The 20226-nt window shown below is 34.6% G+C and overlaps 2 protein-coding genes across 3 annotated transcripts; both read right to left on the bottom strand.

Moving 5' to 3' along the window:
- Window positions 1–47: 47 nt before the first annotated feature.
- Window positions 48–5540, bottom strand: LOC113227860 (E3 ubiquitin-protein ligase FANCL). 2 transcript variants are annotated; one of them, XM_026460933.1, is made up of 5 exons: window positions 4937–5540; window positions 4804–4828; window positions 4171–4329; window positions 2876–3063; window positions 48–789 (listed from the first exon to the last, which is right to left on the bottom strand). In XM_026460933.1, exons 1-5 carry the CDS (start codon window positions 5294–5296, stop codon window positions 685–687), a joined length of 837 nt encoding a protein of 278 aa, XP_026316718.1. In that variant the 5' UTR covers window positions 5297–5540; the 3' UTR covers window positions 48–684. The 2 variants fall into 2 exon arrangements, with proteins under 2 accessions (XP_026316718.1, XP_026316717.1); XM_026460932.1 differs by having other exon boundaries at window positions 49–789; window positions 4804–5540.
- Window positions 5541–14693: 9153 nt separating this feature from the next.
- Window positions 14694–18163, bottom strand: LOC113227890 (DIS3-like exonuclease 2). Its single transcript, XM_026460972.1, has 3 exons — window positions 15433–18163; window positions 15061–15319; window positions 14694–14948 (listed from the first exon to the last, which is right to left on the bottom strand). Exons 1-3 carry the CDS (start codon window positions 18027–18029, stop codon window positions 14754–14756), a joined length of 3051 nt encoding a protein of 1016 aa, XP_026316757.1. The 5' UTR covers window positions 18030–18163; the 3' UTR covers window positions 14694–14753.
- Window positions 18164–20226: the final 2063 nt, after the last annotated feature.

Raw genomic sequence — 20226 nt, 5'->3', positions numbered from 1 at the left:
GACTTTTAAATTCACCAGTCACAACTACAAAAAATTGCTTCATCCAGAGATACTTCGTGATAAGCCACTGCTTATGATAAACGTTGTACAATAGGCTCGTACTGTATAGTTGCCATCAAGAAGGTTCGAGATTAATGTTAGAACTGTAGTTACTAACTAAATAATTTCAAAATTTCTCCCCTTCCTTAACACCAGGTACAGGTTCATAAAGTACAAAAAACGCTCACTTGGGTGTATGCAAGTTGATTTAATGATTTGAAACTTGTTTTTGAGGATATTTTACAGTTAGCCGCTGATGACCCTGACTGCGCCACGGGACCAATGATTAGTTAATGGCTCTTAACCTGTAACCTCCGAAAAGGTTCTTTAGGCTGCAGCATTTATTATAATTGGGTATGGATTTATAACATTGAAAGTGAAGGAAACCAGATTGATTCTTAAATGTCCGGTTCATATTATGATCCGAATACCTAATAGGCTCTTCTATCCTTTATTGCAGACTGGAGTACAACATTTATGACTTCAAGTAAATAATAGTACTAGGACCAGAAAATAAAATACCAAAATAATTTTGCAGATATATAATGTTTACATGAATTTAATGTATATACATAATCTTTGGGTATATAATTATTTTATATATTAAATAACACCATTTTTCTTAGTTCTTGAATTATTATAAAGTTAACCATCCTTATTGCTACAAGTTACCGGCTGAAGACAACTCGGGCAATTGCCAGTTGCCACTCCAAAGGCCGGTGGTCGTCCACCCGCGCATGCGAGAAGCCACTGGAAAATTGGAAATTAACAAAATTTTAAATTGTGTTTAACATTAGGCTTGTTTGTTGTCATAAGCGAGTGAATTGCTTGTGGCTTTATGGTCACTCAGATCCAGTCGATATGTTATGATATTTTTCATGGTAAGGTTCAATTTGCAATGTCGCGAAACGGAATTGAAGGATAGGTGAAAAACATAAGTGAATTGTAGTTATTCTTATTTCAATTTTATTTTGTTAATACTCTGTCTTTTAACTATTTAATATTTATTATAATTATTAATACAAAGATCGAACACTCAAAAAAACAAAACATAACACGAACAAAAAATTCCTTTGATCCGGTCAGATCGAAGGAATTTTTTTCTGAGTGTTCGATCTTTGTATTAATAATTATAACAAACTAGTGGAGTAATTTCACGAAAAAGGATTGAATGAAAATTTCTATTTCTATAATCAATTCAATGAAAATTTAATTATTTAATTTAAAAATTCTAATTATTTACTATTATTTCAATTTTTAGTAATCAATTTTTAAATTATGACAATCTTTTTATCTTTAATTTACAAAATGTTTTCACCAGGTTATTGTAATTATCAAATACGGGCCAAGTTGACTGAAATAAATTATTATTTTGGGTATCTATTTTACAATCTCGCTTCTCCCATGTTCTAAAACATAATTTTTAATTTTTATTATTACTGTTTTAAGAGCAAGTAGGCCAACCTCCGCTATTCGATGCGTAAATGCCTCAGACTCATAGATTTGGTATATACTAAATCTATGCCTACACTTCGCTCGGAGCGCTATAATTTACAGGTACCTACAGGTTGTAGAAATAATTTTAAAAAATTAAGGTGTTCATCACAGTATTTTCGTACTACATTGTAATAACCTTTGTTATATGCCTATTGCACTACTTTGGTATGTATTCATATTTTTATACCAGCATCATTATGAAATGGAAATTAAAAGCCTAACAACTTTATTCTGAACACTCTTGTAACTCTGAGCACTCTTCGCTCATTTGATGGTACATTACCCTAATTGTAATTGGGACGCAATTGAATTATAAATACCTTAACACAGCGTATTAATAAAACATACTTTATTCAATTTTGCCAAAATTACAATTACCCTAACGTAGCACCAAATAAGCGTCTCATTCAAAGTGCCACAAATAGCAATAAACACTATTTGTGTCATTTTTTAAACACCGAGCGACCGCTTCAATTCTATAATTAATAGCGCTTACGTAGACCCGTGCTATGCATCTCAAGTTAATGAAAGTGTGCGTCCGTACACGGCGCACGCGTGGCGGGTTTAACTGCCTCCGTGGCCGAACGGTTACCATGCCGGACTGCGACGCAGGGGTTCCAGGTTCGAATCCCGGACCGGGAGAAATATTTGTATGGCCTACATTTATTTCTCTCGTGAGTTTGTGTGTAATTTGTGGTTGTCTGTGTGTGTCCATGGCACCCGCGACACAGGGTTTCCCTAGTGCGGAGCTATGTTGAGTGTGTGCGTTGTTATTATTATTATTATTATACATTTAAGCCGCGCTTCTACATTTGTATGGAGTTACCATACATATACTATGTATGATAGAAGCCTATTTTTGAAACTAAAGCACAACAACTTCGCGTCAGTTGTGTCACGTACAAACTAGATACAAATCTAATAACAGAGTTCTCGTGCAGTTTCTGGAATCCCCGCAACCCCCTTTTCGTAACAAATTTGTATATTCACAATTGTCCTAAAGTTTATTACGCTACGTACAATTTCATAACAAAAAATCGCTTCAATTCCGTACCAAGGCAACGCCAAATTGCTAAATTGTGCCAAGATATTTCACATACACAAGGTAAGCAGCAAAATGACTAATTTTTTTACCAATTTTACCCTCATATTTTCTTTAAAAAAAATATTAATTTAGAAGAAAACCGACTTTAAACATGTTACATCATATATCATATAATTTTACTTTTGATTACACATACATACATACATACATACATTACTCAAATGTTAAAATACGCAGTAAATAACTTTATAACATAACATTTGTTTTAATAGATATTATTAATAAATAAGTTACCTGAAATAGGCAATCCCTATGGAAATACATGCCACACAACGGATTCTGACACAGTGGCTGTGGTAGTCCAGGAATGTCAGGTACCTCTTGGCAAAGGCATATGCAGCATCTCATTTGCTCTTGCGGTTTCACACTACCAGCGATGGAAGGTTGAAATCTGTTGTCTTGACAAGGGAAATGCACCATATCTAATGGAAGAAATAAAATTACAAAAATAAGATTTTTGTACTGTAGTGTTTTACCAAAAAAATACATGGATGTGTACGTATTCATATACAGAGTGTGCCATATACTGTTAAGTCGGCGTCAAGGCTGGACGGGGATGTCAAGGAGGCCATGGCCTACAAAAAAGCCCATGGTCCTATGGTAATATTCCCATATTCCCAACGGTTTTTATTTTTAATTAAAAGTTTCATACACAGTACGATTTTTAAGTTTTAACACCTTAGGACGCGACTACTCAAACATGAATTGTCTTTTTCTATTTTTCTTTTTATTATCTTAAATCAACCTGCTTTTTAATGAGCTACGTATTAAATTAAATTGCTCAATAAAAGTTATTTTAAAAATATCAAGAAGTATGAAAAAAGAGATAATTTTTTAAATTACTTCAATGGGTGTGCAAAAAAATTTAACATGTATGGCACCACTCACACACCACACATACCGGGTGTATTTACAGTACCTCTGGAAAATTCGGTGAACTATTAATTTGATTCCCAGTACATAAACATACAATACTCCAATTTAATGAACTTGTGTACCTACTTGTGGATTTAAATTGGCTTGCCTGATTGTATAGTGTCTATATACTTCTTCTATATTGTCGCTTAGCATGCAACCCCTCAAGTTGAAAATAACCTGTTTTTACTTTAGAATGTTACACAAACTCAAAATAAAAAATTAGTACCAATAAAATTAATATTAAACCAACACACAACTATTTGTTATCCTTACATAAAACAGCTGTTACAAATAATAGCTTAAAAGATCTTGTAGTTTGCTCACTCTCCTTTAAAGTTGTTTGCAAAGGGATAGGCATGTCACTTATCAAGTTACCACCAGGCGCACGACTTGGTATCATAAAAAATAAATAAATAAATAGAAATTAATTATGATAAGGGAGGCCTATGATCAGCAGTGGGCGTCGTATGGCTGAATGATGATGATGATAAGGGACAATCCAATTATAATGCTAAACTACATAAGCCCACATCACTTGCACACACAGCAATCTACTAGTAAATAAACTGTATTATGAGTTAAAACAAAGGCTGGGATATAAAACAACTAACCAAATATAGCTGTAATGTTTTCAACTACATCTACATCATGATCCCACTGTAGTAGGCCAGCTTGTAGCTTCTCGTGCCATTTTTCTGTTTGTCCCACAAGGTGGACATTTGTAGCTAAACCTTCTGGAGTCACTTCTATGTGCAGCCATGTTCTGTCATCTGAAAAAAGAAATTAAAATAGATGAATTTTAAACTTGAGTATACAATTTCTGTAAACCATATTTTAAGTAAATAAACATAATTCATTAATTCAACACTACAGGCCTGTCTCTCATCTAGACGGCAGTTAATACAGTCTGAAGCAGCACCTGTGACTTCATTACAATTATCACCACTCAGGCAATGGTCATCCTCTGTTTGTCATAAAGCCTCTCTCAAAAATCGCAACACTAACCGATTTTCTTTTTTTTTCATGTCATTAGTCTACCTTATGTGTGATCTGCCCATGCTGTGTCTACCAGTATGCTGTTGCCACTCAAGAACTTTTTAACCCACTTAGTCTTAAAAAAATTATGAAATTTAAAACATAAATTACTTGACTGCTGTTGCACACTGGACTTTGCATTTCAGACTAAAGACAGCCTGGTTGGTAATGCAAAGTCCATTATGCTGACAAATATAGAATAGGCTTACCCAATAGTATTCTCCTATAATCTTCCTTAAAAGTTGGATTTTGTGGATCAACAACTGTGCAGTACCTATCAATGCCTTGTAACTCATGAAAGTATCCTTTTAGATTTTCAATATACTTTTTAAACAAAGTTACCACTTCTATTAGAGAGCTGAACTCTTGGTCCTGTAGAGATGAGTGTGGCAACTGTGTAGATGTTATTACCAACTTCCTTGAGGCGTTATATTGCAAATAAATAACATGATCCCTCGAAGCATCGTCTGCTATAATACATTTAAGATCTCTCAGTGTCTTCCCAAAGAAAATAGGAATTCCTTCATCTGTTAACGTTTTTACTTCATTCAAAAACTCTGAATCTGCTAAATCTGAAGTTATTTTATCAGTAGGTTGAATGTTAACTTTAATTAAAGAGTTTATACCATCTAGCAGAGAAGATAAACTGTCATACTTTTCGCCATAGTAGAGTTCCTTTAAAATATCTGTGGTATTGACCATTTTAATTCTATAGGATTTCCAAGCCTAAAGTAGATAAGTAAATTACCACTAAATTAATTCAAGCACAACGGACTCGTAACAATAACCAATTACAACTTTGCTAATAGAAAAGTGCCTCACAAACAATAACCTATGCACTTACTTTCCCTTTAAAACTATTATTTTTGTGTTAATCACTGTTTAATCAATATCAAATTATTAAAAAAAGCCAATCCAACACGCAAAACACTAACTTCATTTATACGGTGCATAAATCTCAACCTCTTGGAATTGTCAGTGATTATCAAAAAGCACCTTGTTATGTACTACAGGTGATTATAGATTATTGAATAATTAATTGGTTAGAGTTGGATAGATTTGCATTGACTATGAAGATGTACCAAATTACCGATGTTGGTTGAATTTATTTGATTTCATTCAGGCACACAGACACCACTATTGTAAGAATTCACGCACGACCAAGAAGTTGACATGTCAAGGACACCTGTCAAAGACGTTTTTCCACTAGATCACGTTAAGCCAACTAGATGTCGTCGTACTTTATAACTTTACTTTTTGACTTTTTACTATTAGTCAAACAAATAAAAATTAGGAATTAAAAGAAACAATACGCCTTTTTAAATGTTTATTTACTACCGCGTTATCGAATAATAGACTTGATATATAATTTAATTACTGAATTACATATTAAAGAAATCATTGGTACAGCTATATACAGAGTGCGCCTTTATTCCATAAATATAAGAGATATCAAGGCTTTAAAATGATATCGAAATTATGTACGTTACCTACTTTTAAAAAATAAAACTAGAAATATATACATATAATCTTAGAATAATAACGCATAGAATGATAGTTTCATATCAAACGAACTGTCACAAGTGAGGCAAAAACCAAATTCATGAAGGCGTAAGCAACTTGTAACGACGCTCGTCGGCACGCACACAAATATACAAATAATGATGCCATGGAATAACATTTCCCTCAAAAGTGGGGAAATTGTATCTTGCTTAACTCATCATTAAGTTAAAGGTGCCTACAGATTTGCCCGACATTGTCGATCAGGTGCCTACAGATGTGCTCGGTTTTGTCGATGAAAAACGAATATAGCACTTATTTGTAAATCCAAGATGGCGGACACGATTTTTCAAAATATGCTATATGGGTATCCTTTTCGAGGTATTTGGGGATGCTCATTACGAATATGGCACTCATTTCTAAATCCAAGATGGCGGACACGAGTTTTGAAATAAATGCAATATGGGTATCATTTTCGAGGTACTTGGGGATGCTCATAACGAATATGGCACTCATTTCTACATCCAAGATGGCGGGCACGATTTTTCAAAAAAATGCAATATGGGTATCATTTTCGAGGTACTTGGGGGTGCTCATTACGAATATGGCACTCATTTCTAAATCCAAGATGGCGGGCACGATTTTTTCAAAAAAATGCTATATGGGTATCATTTTCGAGGTATTTGGGGATGCTCAATGTGAATATGGCACTATTTGTAAATCCAAGATGGCGGGCACGATTTTTCAAATAATGGCAAGTTGGGTATCGTTTTCGAGGTATTTGGGGGTGCTCATTACGAATATTGCTTTTGTTTGAACTGTCGTGTTTGCCATCTTGGATTTAGAAATGAGTGCCATATTTGTATTGAACATTCCCAAACATCTCGAAAACGATACCCAACTTGCCATTATTCGAAAAATCGCGCCCGCATCTTGGATTTAGAAATAAGTGCCATATTCGAAACCTAAAACCGAAAATGCCATAAGCAAACATTAAAGAAAATAACTGTTAAAATAGATTAAAAAATCGCTTAAGAATGCTCCCCTTTTAAGAAAATAAAATATTTTAATATAAAATATTTCGCTTGAGTTACGAAAAGAAAGACATATAATAAGCTATCAAAGTTGTACTGGTGGTGCCAACACTATAGTAGAAACAAATATATAAGTACTGTAAATTTGTTGCAATATGTGCTCCAATTCAAATAAAATTAAAATAAATAATTATTCAATAAAGCATGAACGCAGAGCCGTTAAAAGTATTATAAAATAATTAAGTGTCCCAATCACTTACAGGAGTTAACGAAAACATTTAATGTTTATTAAAGTAAATATTAGTTCAAGATGCGCAAATAAATCTAAATTACAGGCACCACTAAAATTTACGTAATATAATTATTTTGATACAGAATAGCAAAATGGGGAGAAAAAAAATTCGTTACTTTGCAACACTTTCGTATCTTGTTGCCGCGAAATTATTTTTCTGTTTTAGTGAATATTTACATAAAAATATGAGTTGAAACGCATTACTTACTTGTGGAATGCGATGTTAGTGTCTATTTTATGTTTGTCTGTTGTATTTTTACACCCATTTACCGCACATTTCGTCATTTTTAGCAAAAAATTTTGGAGCTGTTCGCGGTGCAATATGACCTTGAGCACTAACAGCCCGCGCGCTCCTGGGACGCGTTTGGAACCCTCTAACTTGCCTCACTTAGCGTGTGCGGGCTAGGTTTCTATGCGTTATTATTCTAAGCATATAATATATTTTAACACTAAACGCTCCCATACATTTAATATGACATTCGTAGAGAGGCTTTAGTTTTCCTACTGGAAGAGGTAACAAAAAGGTAAGAGATGACAAAACCTGATGTAAATAAAGTAAGAAAACTACCTTTTAATAGAAAATCCGCATGTCAATTTTCAGCCGAATCAGAGCACGTCTCTTTCGGCAGCTATTTTTAACGAAAATAACACTTTTATGGCAGCCATATAAAAAAACGGCGAAAAAAAGTTATATATCCCCAACTTGTGATTAAGGACTCCTAAAGACCTCCTCATGCTAATTTTCAGCAAATTTTCCTCCAGCCATCATTGTTAATTCTACATTTTAATTTTTTTTTAACCTCTATGACATTCCTTCGATAATACCTACCTCTAATGGTTTCCCTGATTTAAGGCTTTGAAATTTGCATGGCGCGCATCTTGTTTATTTGAATTTCGAAAATTTCTTACTTCTGGCGGAAATTGCCCAGGATGTATACATACCTCGCAAAAGTGCACAAGTATGTCCTCCATATACATTGACTTACAATTATATGGACGTCGGGTCCGCGCTAAAAAGTGTCCGCACTTGTAAGGCGCTAAAATCGTATACAGAGCGCCAAACTCCGCTTTAGTCTTCATTTGTTCGACTGACAGCGCGATACTGTGCGATGACATTACAATTTAAATTTCGAATAGGTTGACTTGGGACATTTTTTTCGTGGTTTTTGTATTAGACCCGTCGTCGTCCATTTATTTGTAAGTCAATGTCCATATATTATAGTTTTTGCAGGTCGTTGATCACTCTCTTATATTTTGGTCATCTCATATTTGATTCTTTGCTTTGGAACCTCTCCGTGTATAAAATATGTTATTCACTTCACTAGCTCGGAAAAGCTTTGTTTCTCATTATAAATCTGCGCGCAAAAGCGTTTTTTGCACGCTAGTATGAAAATAGTTATTTTTGATACTAGTGCGGAAGTTAGTTAATATTCACGAGTCTCGAGGCAAGTGTAAATGACAAATCCGCACGTGTATCAAACTACGTTTATTAATACATTTGCGAAAAAACTACGTTGAAAGTAAAATAAAACAGTATTTAAAAAAAGACTCATTTTATTTCTTTGTCTGATAAAAATTCAGAGTACAATGGCAACTGTTGCCAGTAGTCAGCCACATTGAAATTACTATTTTAGTGGCGCGGCGTGCAGCGGTCTCGCGTAATACTCACCTCCGGTCATTGTTAATATTCAATCAGCCACCTTTATGAAAAATATTTTGGTATTTTTAAATGTAACCCGTTGTTTTATAAAACACCTATGCAATTTAAACAAATAGATGTTTTTAAGTAAATATAAGTTTTAATGACGAATGACTTACGTCACACAGCACATAAACATTAAATAAATATACAATCTCTTTAGTTGTATGTTTAAGACTTGAAACAACAGTAAATTAAAAAAAATGGATGAATTACTTTTGAGTCGGTTTTTTAGTACTCTGTAGGTATTTTTATCCTCACTATAGTGAGGTGAATGTATGTGTTTCACTAGGCAGCAAAGTTGTTTTGCGTCTCGTGACTTGAAACCCTCGCCTCGCTACGCTGCGCTCGTGGTTCAATCTTACGTATTCTAGAACTGTAGTCAATGCTCAAGTCAGGATTTGAGTATGGTTTAAAGCACTCGAAATCATACTCAAGTCCCTGCCATTAGTGTCGTATTTCCATTGCTTGTGTTTCCAGTGCAATCCTGACTTGAGCATTGAGTAGAGTTTTAGAATACGATCCTTAGTATCCTTAATTCGCTTGTCAAGTTTCAATACAAGCACTCGTAGCAAACAACAATTTTGCAGCCTTGCATAACAAATCATCGGTGAGTAGAGATGGGTCATGGATAAATATCATTGGGATAAATACTCAGTAGAAAGATAAATATCCATATTTAGCCGTTTTTACTCGATATTTATCCAAAAACGTGAAAACATTCCTACCACAATTAGCGAGATGTTATCGACTCGAAAAACTTAGGTACTAAAACGTAGTATTATATATATGTGTTGTGTATATAAGTATTGTTGCATAAAACAATGGCAAAATGAGAAGTAATCGTACGTAATTATTTAATAAAAAAATTAATTCTAATGAATTTTATTATAAAAAACACAAAAAAATAAATATCCGTGTTTTAGGATAAATACTCAGCAAAAACAGATATTTATCCTTTGACGGTATTTATCGGGTAAAAACCCATCTCTACCGGTGAGTCTTAATAAGCTTGTAGCACTTTGCACGCGCGTCACTTTGTTTGGATTCGGTTCATCTCGAAAGACCTATACGCTCTATTGCTGCTTTGTTTTGGGATCGTTACTATAAATCCATGTTTCGTCTCTTGTTACTATGTCTCACACCAAATTTGACGCCCCTTCGTTGAATCTGGTAAGCATGGCATTGCACCAAGTGATGCGATCCGTTTTTTGAGCCTCAGTCAAATTGTGTGGGATCCACCGAGAGCACAGCTTTTTCACACCCAAATGTTTGTGTAGTATTGATTGTATTTGACTCATGTCTATGCCTAAAGATGCCCGAATCTCATAGTATGTCACATGCCTGTCTGTTTTGATCATACGGCGCACAACATCGATGTTTTTGTTGTTCACAGCAGTGGACGGGCGACCATCACGAAATTCGTCACTGACATTCACACAACCTCGTTTGAACTCTGCAAATCAGCTATAAATAGTCGTTTTGCATGGTGCTTCATCGCCAAAAGCAGTTTGAAGCCGAGCGAAGCACCGCTTGATTTTTTACCACTTTAAATGTAAACTTAAAGTCGTAAAAAATCATACTACGAAAATTTTCACGTGTTAAATCCATGGTGATGTAGACAACCAATTTCTAACATGACGCCACATTGTAAAAACAAGTGATAGTCAAATGAAACAAAGTATTCTACAGCCAAAGAGGTCCGTTTTCAAATGTTGTAATTACTTTTTAAATATTGTTATTTAAAAAGTATTGTAACTGGTGACAAAACATGGATTTATAGTTACAATCCCAAAACAAAGCAGCAATCGAGCGTATGGGTCTTTCGAGATGAGCCGAAATCAACCAAAGTGGCGCGAGCGTGCAAAGTGCCTCTAAGCGGATGATTGCTTCTTTTTTTAATAAAACTGGACACGTGGCTACTGTTGTTTTAGAGAATCGTCGTATCGTGAAGAGACATGATATACGACCATTTGTTTGCCGGAAGTTATTGACAAACTCCGTATAAATAACCTTAAACGCCGTGTCATCTTGCACCAAGATAATGCCAGTTCTCACACGGCCAGACAGACAATAGTTATTTTTGATATAAGTGCGGAAAGTTAGTCATTATTCACAAGGGTCGAGGTTTCTTGGCCCGAGCCAGAGGCGAGGGTCAAGACGCGAGACAAGTGAAAATGACAAATCCGCACGTGTATCAAACGACGTTTTTTAATAGATTTGCGAAAAAACTACATTGAAAGTAAAATAAAACAGTATTTAAAAAAAACTCATTTTCTGCTAGTAAATTAAAATAATGAAATACAACCACTGCAACCATTATTTAAAAGTCTATGGAAATGTAGTTCAAAAACAGCAGTTTTTGTTTATTTTCTGTAATATCGGTCTGTAACCACTTTTCTTATTATGAAGTCCTGGTACTTTTGTTTAAACTTCTTTAGGAACCCGTGCACGGTAGTGAGATACAATTTATCTGTAATACATAAAACAAATATATACATAAAAATCTCGCCTGTCACCCATTCTAGGGTAGGCAGAGACCTCCACTCGATACGTTCATTATATAGTATTTGTAAATAAATATAAGTTTTAATGACGAATGACTTACGTCACAAAGCACATAAATATTAAATAAATATACAACTTCTTTAGTTCTGTGCTTAAGATTTGAAACAACAGTAAATTTAAAAAAAAATGGAGAAGTAAAAAGCACTAGTGCGAAAATTCCAACTTTCGGCACGATTTGTAGTGCGAAAAATACCACGTTTTGAGCAACTGTATTAAAAATGAATTTTTGAAGGTGAACAACGTTGACCTTATTAGCCATCCCGCGTACAATCCCGACCTGGCACCTTGTGACTTTTATTTATTTCCAAAAATTGAGAATCAGTTACGCAGTCAACGATTTTCATCACGTGAAGCGGCTGTCGAAAAGTATGCAAAATACGTTTCAGAGATTGTCACGCAGGAGTGACATAAATGTTTTCAAAATTGGTTCATTCGTATGAAAAAGTGTATTAACGCTAACGTAGAATATTTTGAGAAACAACAAATTCATTTTTGATCATTTATAGTATTTTTGTCTTATTCATTCCGGGAATGTATAGTGCGCCCCACGTACTATGCGACAGAGCGCCAACGTTCGGCGGAGGTTGTTTGCTCTTTAATCAAGTGGGTAGCGAGTTTAGATAAAAAACGCTTGCAGAGCAGGAAACGGACTTATTGTTCTTCTTGTCGTTCTCATATAATTTTTGTAAACAGTCATTAGATTAAACAGTTATTTGTAAACCAAGTACTTGTTTCGTTTAACTCGCTGTAATGATAGGATTTATAAAAATAAACTTTGTTTTGTACTAAAACCTTTGTATAATTTCAGGAGGTAGCTTAATTAATAGATAGCTTAATAAAGTAATAACCGTATTTAGAAGTCTTGCTATTTGAGAATACCTTGAGCATACCTTGATTTCCTGTAAGAAACGTCAGTTCGAATTCTGAAAACACTTAGTTTAAAGGTGTTCCACAACTTTTAACTTCGGTAGGTACAGTAGTTGCACCCCAGGCTAACACGCACTGGTAATGTTAATGATTTCGCGCCCTGTGGCTCATTGGATTTCTAATATATCTTTTGTTTCACTAAGAAAAATAGGAATGTTAAAATTAGACTTCAAATTTAAATAACGTATTTGAGGAAGCTTCCTTTTTTTCCATCCTCTCAGACCATGCCATTCAGGCAAAGATTTTATAGGTAAAAAAAGGCAGGGGCATGCGCCAAGCGTGTTATGATATGACAACTGCAGCTTGATTTTGATTGTCTCTCCCGATCGGAAACTGCGTCTTTTCCGAGTCAAGGCGCAATTGCAATTCACAACTGGCCGATCGGAAACTTTTGACATTTCTAATAAGAACAATAGGTGATTTAACTCACAAATTAGAAAGATATAGAAGGAATCAGGTTCATCTTCTCGCTCAGAAACCCATCTGATTTCGAGACTACCCGATCCGATCGATTCCGATTTGAATCAAAATCAGCGCTGATCCACATTAGATCGGCTTCCTTGTTGTAACTGCTAGGAACGTTGTAAAGGTGTAAGATGTTACATTTTTTTATGTCATTTCCATTATGGGTTTACACATTTTTTGACAATAATTTTATTGTGTATTAGGGTATTGTCATTGACTTATTGGTGTTGTGTAAAATATTTATGTCTCGGTAGGCTTTTCATAGATAGACTTCTTACTCCTTGCCATTGCTATTAATTAAAAAAGGAAGAGATTCTCAATTCGACTTTATTTCGACTACATTTTTTTTATGTTACACGCGTTAGGTTACGTGATATTCCATGCGATTACGGCATTTGTGATTCTTTTTTTATGTACTTTTAAACTTTCGCATTGCATTGTACTAACATATAGAAACGGGAATAAACGCGTTTACATACGAATAGGTATTTTTCACCAACCAAGTGGTGAGTGATTTATTTTCTGGCTTCGACGGAGTTTATGTTATTTTTAATAAATGTACCTATTGTTACTATTTATGCTCTAAGATTTTTGTAAATGTGTTTTAAAATTTGTTATGAATCATAGTCATTGGTTTCTATAATGATTACTCGGATGATATTGATATTTCTACGGCTCGGATGTTTTTTAATCAGAGTTCTACGAATTATTTTTCCATTGATATAATGAAAACGTCAATTTTATGTCGATAGCATACAATGCAAAAAGCATCATCTACAATTTTTTTTAACCAAAAACCATTATTATGTGGATGGACTATTGATTATATGCAAGTAGTGAAATCTGGATAAAATTACATGCATATCATTATTATTGTTGCAATGGCATATTTCACTGCATTGGTAATACAGTACTATAGGTAACACTGTTGCAAGTGGACATTTACACAACAAAATGTGAAAAAAATGAAACAAAAACAGTTGTTCATAATTATTTATTCCACCGCAAACTGGTGGTTGTTAAAATGCTGATTGAGCGTTGACCTTACACTAAATTAAACAGCTACTTGTACTACGTCACAAAGTGGGCATTACACATACCATAAATTACATAATATTCACAATAGCATCAAACTTGTTAACTTGTGTACACCGTTAAACTATTATTATTCAATAGTTCATTCATATTGTAAAATATAAAATTTGTAATAGGCAAGATGATTTCTACGAATAATTATTATTAAAGCTAGGTCACTCATAAGTACCAATAGATAAAACTTTTATTACACCAAAAGTGGAAAATTAGTACTAAGTAGTAATAACAGCTGAATTCATAAAGCCCAAACAGGTGATATTAGAATGTGATTAGATTATGTTATATGTATCTACTTGTATATTGTCATGTCCATAACATTTCTTAGTTTATATTTGGTGTTCATTCAGTCTGCTAACAACACAGACAATCAATGAAAAATGTATAATACCTAAACTGAATTTTTCCTTTTAGCCATTAAAACTGTTATCTTTTCTATTTTTTTTAATAATATTTTTTATTATTTCTATAAAAATAGAGAATGAATTTAAAAGTCTCAAGTTATACATTACTTAATGTACATGTAAGTCATAAATTTATAAGGATATCTCTGTTGAATTCAGTCATCAATTAAATGCTTGTCTATTGGGGCTTCACTAGTTTGGTTTCCACTTTAATCATGTCATCACATTTGTGCATTTCAACTTTCAGAATAGAGAATAACTCAATAATCTGTGTAGTAACTGGCAATTGATCTGTCGCATGCCAGGTTACTTCCATTTTGGAAAGTTTTACACCTGCATCATTTTTGATACATTTATATTCACCTGGAAAATCCTGTAACAGAGAGATAAACTTAAAGAAAAATAAATTATTTACATTACTCAATTCTTAAATCAATCAGAGCAATTATCGGATTAGATTTTTTTGTTTCTTTGTTTATACTTACATTGTTGAAGAAAATTCTCCTATTTAATCCCATTGCCACTATGATAACATCAATGTATTTATCTCTAACTTCCACCACAACTGCTTCTGTCACCACAGGGGAATGCATTTCAATATACTTTAAAGTATACAGCTCAGTGGAAAGTTCGCCAGCTTTTTTTGAATTGTATTTCTGCTTATTACACTGGGCTGCTATTGCACGAACTGTATCTACATCCCATTTTGGATTCTCTCTGCATTTTAAACTTGCTGCTAATAATCTGTAACCAGGAAAATATTCTTTATTAACAAAAATTAGTAGTTTAATTTAGCTTTTATGTACATAAAAGCTTTGGGTACTGGTTTCAAACCACTAAATCTTTAAGAATCTCACCTGTGGACCATAATATCTGCATATCGTCGTATCGGACTTGTAAAGTGAGTGTACAATGGTACATTTAAAGCATAGTGATGGAAATCATCATCTTCACAGCCATCAGCACAAAAATATTTTGCTCTTGCCATAGGTTTTGCACAAAGCATATTAAGTACCATGGCCTTGCCTTGGTCTGTGTTTTCAGGACCAACATATGTCTGTAAAGAATGGTGCAAATCACCAGCTGATGATATATCTAACTCAATACCTACAGGAATTAATGATTTGGCAAGTTGCTTCAACATATAACTGCTAGGAGGTGGGTGGCACCTCAAAAAGGCTAGATTTGGATGATCCTCTTTAATCTTATTGGCAACGGTCATGTTTGCAAGCAACATAAATTCTTCAATTAATTGGTGACTTTCTTTACTCTCATAAATCCAAAATGATTCAGGCAAACCATCATTTCCATTTAATCGGAAATAAACCTTGGGCTGATCAATACGAAGGGCACCATTGTCAAATCTATTTTTTCTCAAAATAGCAGCAGTTTTGCCTAGAACTTTTACAGTTTTATGAATATCTTTATACCCATATCCATTATAAGTCTCTGGAAAATTAGCTTCAGAGTCTTCATTATCATCAAGAATGGCTTGTGCATGTTCATAAGCTAACTGTGCACAGGAATGTATTACAGTTTTAGCAAATCTGTGACTCAGTATTTTAGCATCAGGTGTTATTTCCCAAAAAACAGAAAATGCAAGCTTGTCAACACCAGGAAAAAGTGAGCACAGCATACATAATTCATCAGGCAACATATGGTAAGCTCTCTCAACCAGATAGATGGTAGTTGCTTTCTGAGCAACAGTCTGGTCTAGAAGTGTGTTTTCAGTCAGAAAATGAGCGACATCTGATATGTGGACTCCAACTTCGTAATTGCCATTTTCAAGCAATTTACATGAGATAGCATCATCAATATCACGGCAATTGAATGGGTCAATGCTAAATAAGCACAGTTTACGGCAGTCTTCTCGCATTTGTATTTCCTCTTCTGGTATCACATAGTCAAGGCGTGGATAAAAGTCTCTAAATTCCTGGCCATATGGTGTAACATCCAAGTCCGTTTGTGCTAGTATGGCTTTAGTTTCTGAGATCATGTCACCAGACTGCCCTATGTTACAAACAATATTACCTACAGCAAATCGTGTGTCTGACCAGTCTATAATTTTTGCTAAGAATAAAGTATTCTCATACTTTTTCTCTTCATAATAAAAGTTATTTGGCCAATTAACAAATGGTATATTAAGTCGAGGAATTCGATGATCCCGTGGGATGAATAAAGCTTTTTGTCTGTTCTTATCAGGCATCAACTTCAAGTTTCCAATACATATTCTATTATGCACTTTTTCTTTAATGTAGACAACTTTGCCTTTTTTTTGCTTGTTTGGATCAGGATTTTCTTCACTCTGGTTATCATTTATCACTTGCACTACAACAACATCTCCCTCCAATGCTCGGTTTCGGTTCTTAATACCATCTATGAGTACATCTTGTTCTTTTCTATCTGTACTTGAGACATAAGCGTGTTGAAATTGTTTAGGGTTTATTCTTATCACCCCTTCAACAAGAGCATTGTTTTGTAGACCCAAAATTACTTGATCTGTGGGCATATACAATTCAAATTTTTTGTCATCACCATTCAAGTCTTTCTTTTTACCATTAGTATTATTATTTTTCTTCTTTTTTGGAGAGTTTTTTTTCTCATTATTTTCTTGATTAACAGGTACAGTTGTTGATTTATTCTGCATGGACACAGTTGGTTGCTGCCTTGATTCTATATTGTTTGCATGATTTTCTACAGAAAAGGACCGACATAGTAAAGGGTGGTGTAAAGCATTTTGTAAGTATCTTGGCGTTGTTGGCTCAGAATGCAATAAAGGAGAAGTGGGCACGTTTGCTGAATTAGGCCTCTGCATTACATGTAATAGAGGTGTATGTGTAGCACTAGCCAAATGTTGTCTGTTTTGGAGCAGGTCCCTTGTTTGTATAGCATGCATGTATTGCAACTGGGGGTGGTGACTGATGTTTTCTAAATACCTTGAACTTGTACTAGCATACAGAGGTCCAATTTTCGTTAAGAAGAATTCTTGAACAGTAATTTGATTTTGTACCACGTAATTTGGGCGTTCTTGTACAAACGGAGGCGGCGGCTGGGGTTGCGGCTGTGTTGCGGGTACTGCATTAACTGGAGGCATTTGCAATTGTAGCTTCAATCTCTCTTTTTTCTTTGCATTTTTCTTCTTCAGCGCCACTGGAACGTCGCCTTGATCCACATCGTCACTTTCACTATCGATATTTATGTTTTGGCACTGAGGCGTAAGATCGTTTACTGATGAATTTGTAAATGTCAGACTTGCAATTTTCACTTCATCTGGTTGTTGACGAGACGTTGTCGTATGCTTTGGCGATTTCTTCGACGGTGATGGGACCTTATTATCTTGTATTCGATTATTTAGGGAACTTTTAGAGCGAATAGGCTGCGACTTAGGCTCTGAAGTTGATGGCTTACTGACGTCAATATTTCTTTCTGATACGCTGTCGTGTAGATTAGACATGTTAATTTCATTTGGATATATAAACTGTATTATTTACATCTATTTCTGATAAGAAAAACTGTAAATTTGGAACCTATTTCATAAAATTGCGACACGTAAATTAAATTGACAGAAAAATAACCTATCTTTCGCAGGGCTACCACATTAGCACCAGTGTTGCCAATACTAATTATTCAAAATCCCCAAAAATCAAAGCTAAAATCCCCAAATTTAAGGAGAGCAAATCTCATATTCCCCACATTTAATAATATTTATTCATTCTCAGTATTTGTTATATTCTGCCCTCGGTACGAAAAAAGGCACAACAGTCGTATAAAGTACGCATAATTGTGCCTTTTTTGGTTATGAGGGCAGCATCGTAGTTTTTTTCTTGTTATAAGAAATTAATCTCAGTCTTAGCTGTATGACGCATTAGTGCCTTATCCTTTTCCAATGGAAAATACAGTAACAAAAAATATCAAGTGACGGGAGGAACAACTTGTGCGCCTGGTAGTAAGCGACACGCCTATCCATAACAGTTGCAGAGCCATTCAGAACTATAAAGTGCAAAGATCATATGGGCACTACCACTGCGCGCGTCGCCCTGAGACATAAGTTGACAAGTCCCATGTGCCTCTAATTTCGACAGCACCCTAAATACTCCATCGCTTAAGAAATGTCAGAGAATTATGAAACTCAAAGTGTAACCATCTAAAATATGTTATGCTAAGTTTAGAAATTATTGAGTTTGTATTTGTAATTGTCTACACCGCTATTTTTAATTCGGGACTTAATCATGTTTAAAACATTATATTAATTACCTCGGCGACGTTTAGACGTATTGCACAAATACTTGTAAACGACATCAAATATCGCCCGACAAGTCGTGAGTGTTGTGTGTCGGTCTAGTGATAACCCTTGTGCACAAATAAATAATGAAGACCAAGTGCGGGTAATCAGCAAACCTCACACGGCTAAAAGATGTTGACACCCGCCTCATCAGTCCCTCCGAGACCATGGACGTTGCAATACGTCAGAACCACCGAGATAAATAAAATATGTTTTGTACTATGTTTAAGTCCCGAACTAAAAATCAAACAATGTGTGAAAATCGTGAGAGTTAAAATAATAAGTATTAGATACAAGTAGGGTTTGCAATCCGGATACCCAGATATCCAAAATATCCGGATAACCGAGAAAAGTTATCCGGAAACGACATCTTTGCGTATCCGGATATTTCGGACACAGCAAAAATCTAAGCGTAACAGTCAAATCAAAGTTATTTGCGCGGGGAACACCTTTTTCTTTTATTAATTAGGAATGAAAGTAGAAGGGATTCTCCGCACTTCATGCACGCACGCTGTTACCTCACCGTTTATAAGTAAAGAATTATTTTATTATTAAGATCGGTGCATGCGCAGTGAGTAGGTGAACTAATCAAGTCACACACCACATCCATTATGCGCTCTCCCTCTCTTACTATCTTGTTCTTAAAACAACTACTCAGTAGTTCTGCCAGAGGGAAGGTTCCCTATAAACTTGGGGGCACTGTTTTGACTCCCAGAGGGAATTTTGAGGTAAGCAATTCCTTGGGGGTATTCAGGGAAAAAAATTAAAAATAAAGGACAATGGTAAACTCCCATATATATTTTTGTTCACATAATTTGCATGCGTTTGCTTATGAAAAATATAGAGTTGAAATTCCTGAACCACTTTTGTTTTGGGTTTACTACTATTCTGAGAAGTCGGGAATTAAAGATATTTCAGTTTGAAGTTTTGGAGGTTATACAGTACAAAAATTCTTTATTGTACACCAAAAAAGGAAACAAATACAATACAATTAAATAAAAAAAATAAGCTGTGATACAATGGGCGGTCTTATCGCTTTAAGCGATTTCTACAAGACAACCTGTGGATGGAAATAATTATATAATTCACAGGAAAAGGACGGCGGTGTCTGAAGAATTACTAATCAATAGATAAAAGTCGATAAATAAATGCAAATATACATATATTTATAAATAATAAAACCAATACATATATAATATGAGTATCGTAAATTATTCTCTTATTCATCTATAAATATAAAATTTCTAAAACATAATTTCAAAACACAAAAATACCTAAGCAGTTCAAGTCACACTAAAGTTAGGTAGTGTTCTTTTACCCTATTTTTTAATATAATCAATGATTTCGCTTGTTGAATAAACAAAGGTAA

Source organism: Hyposmocoma kahamanoa, unplaced genomic scaffold (assembly GCF_003589595.1).
Source record: "Hyposmocoma kahamanoa isolate Upper Pololo Valley unplaced genomic scaffold, ASM358959v1 220, whole genome shotgun sequence".
Taxonomy (NCBI): Eukaryota; Metazoa; Arthropoda; class Insecta; order Lepidoptera; family Cosmopterigidae; genus Hyposmocoma; species Hyposmocoma kahamanoa.
Note: the sequence above shows the minus strand (reverse complement) of the source record. Positions and strands in the feature narration are given on the sequence as shown.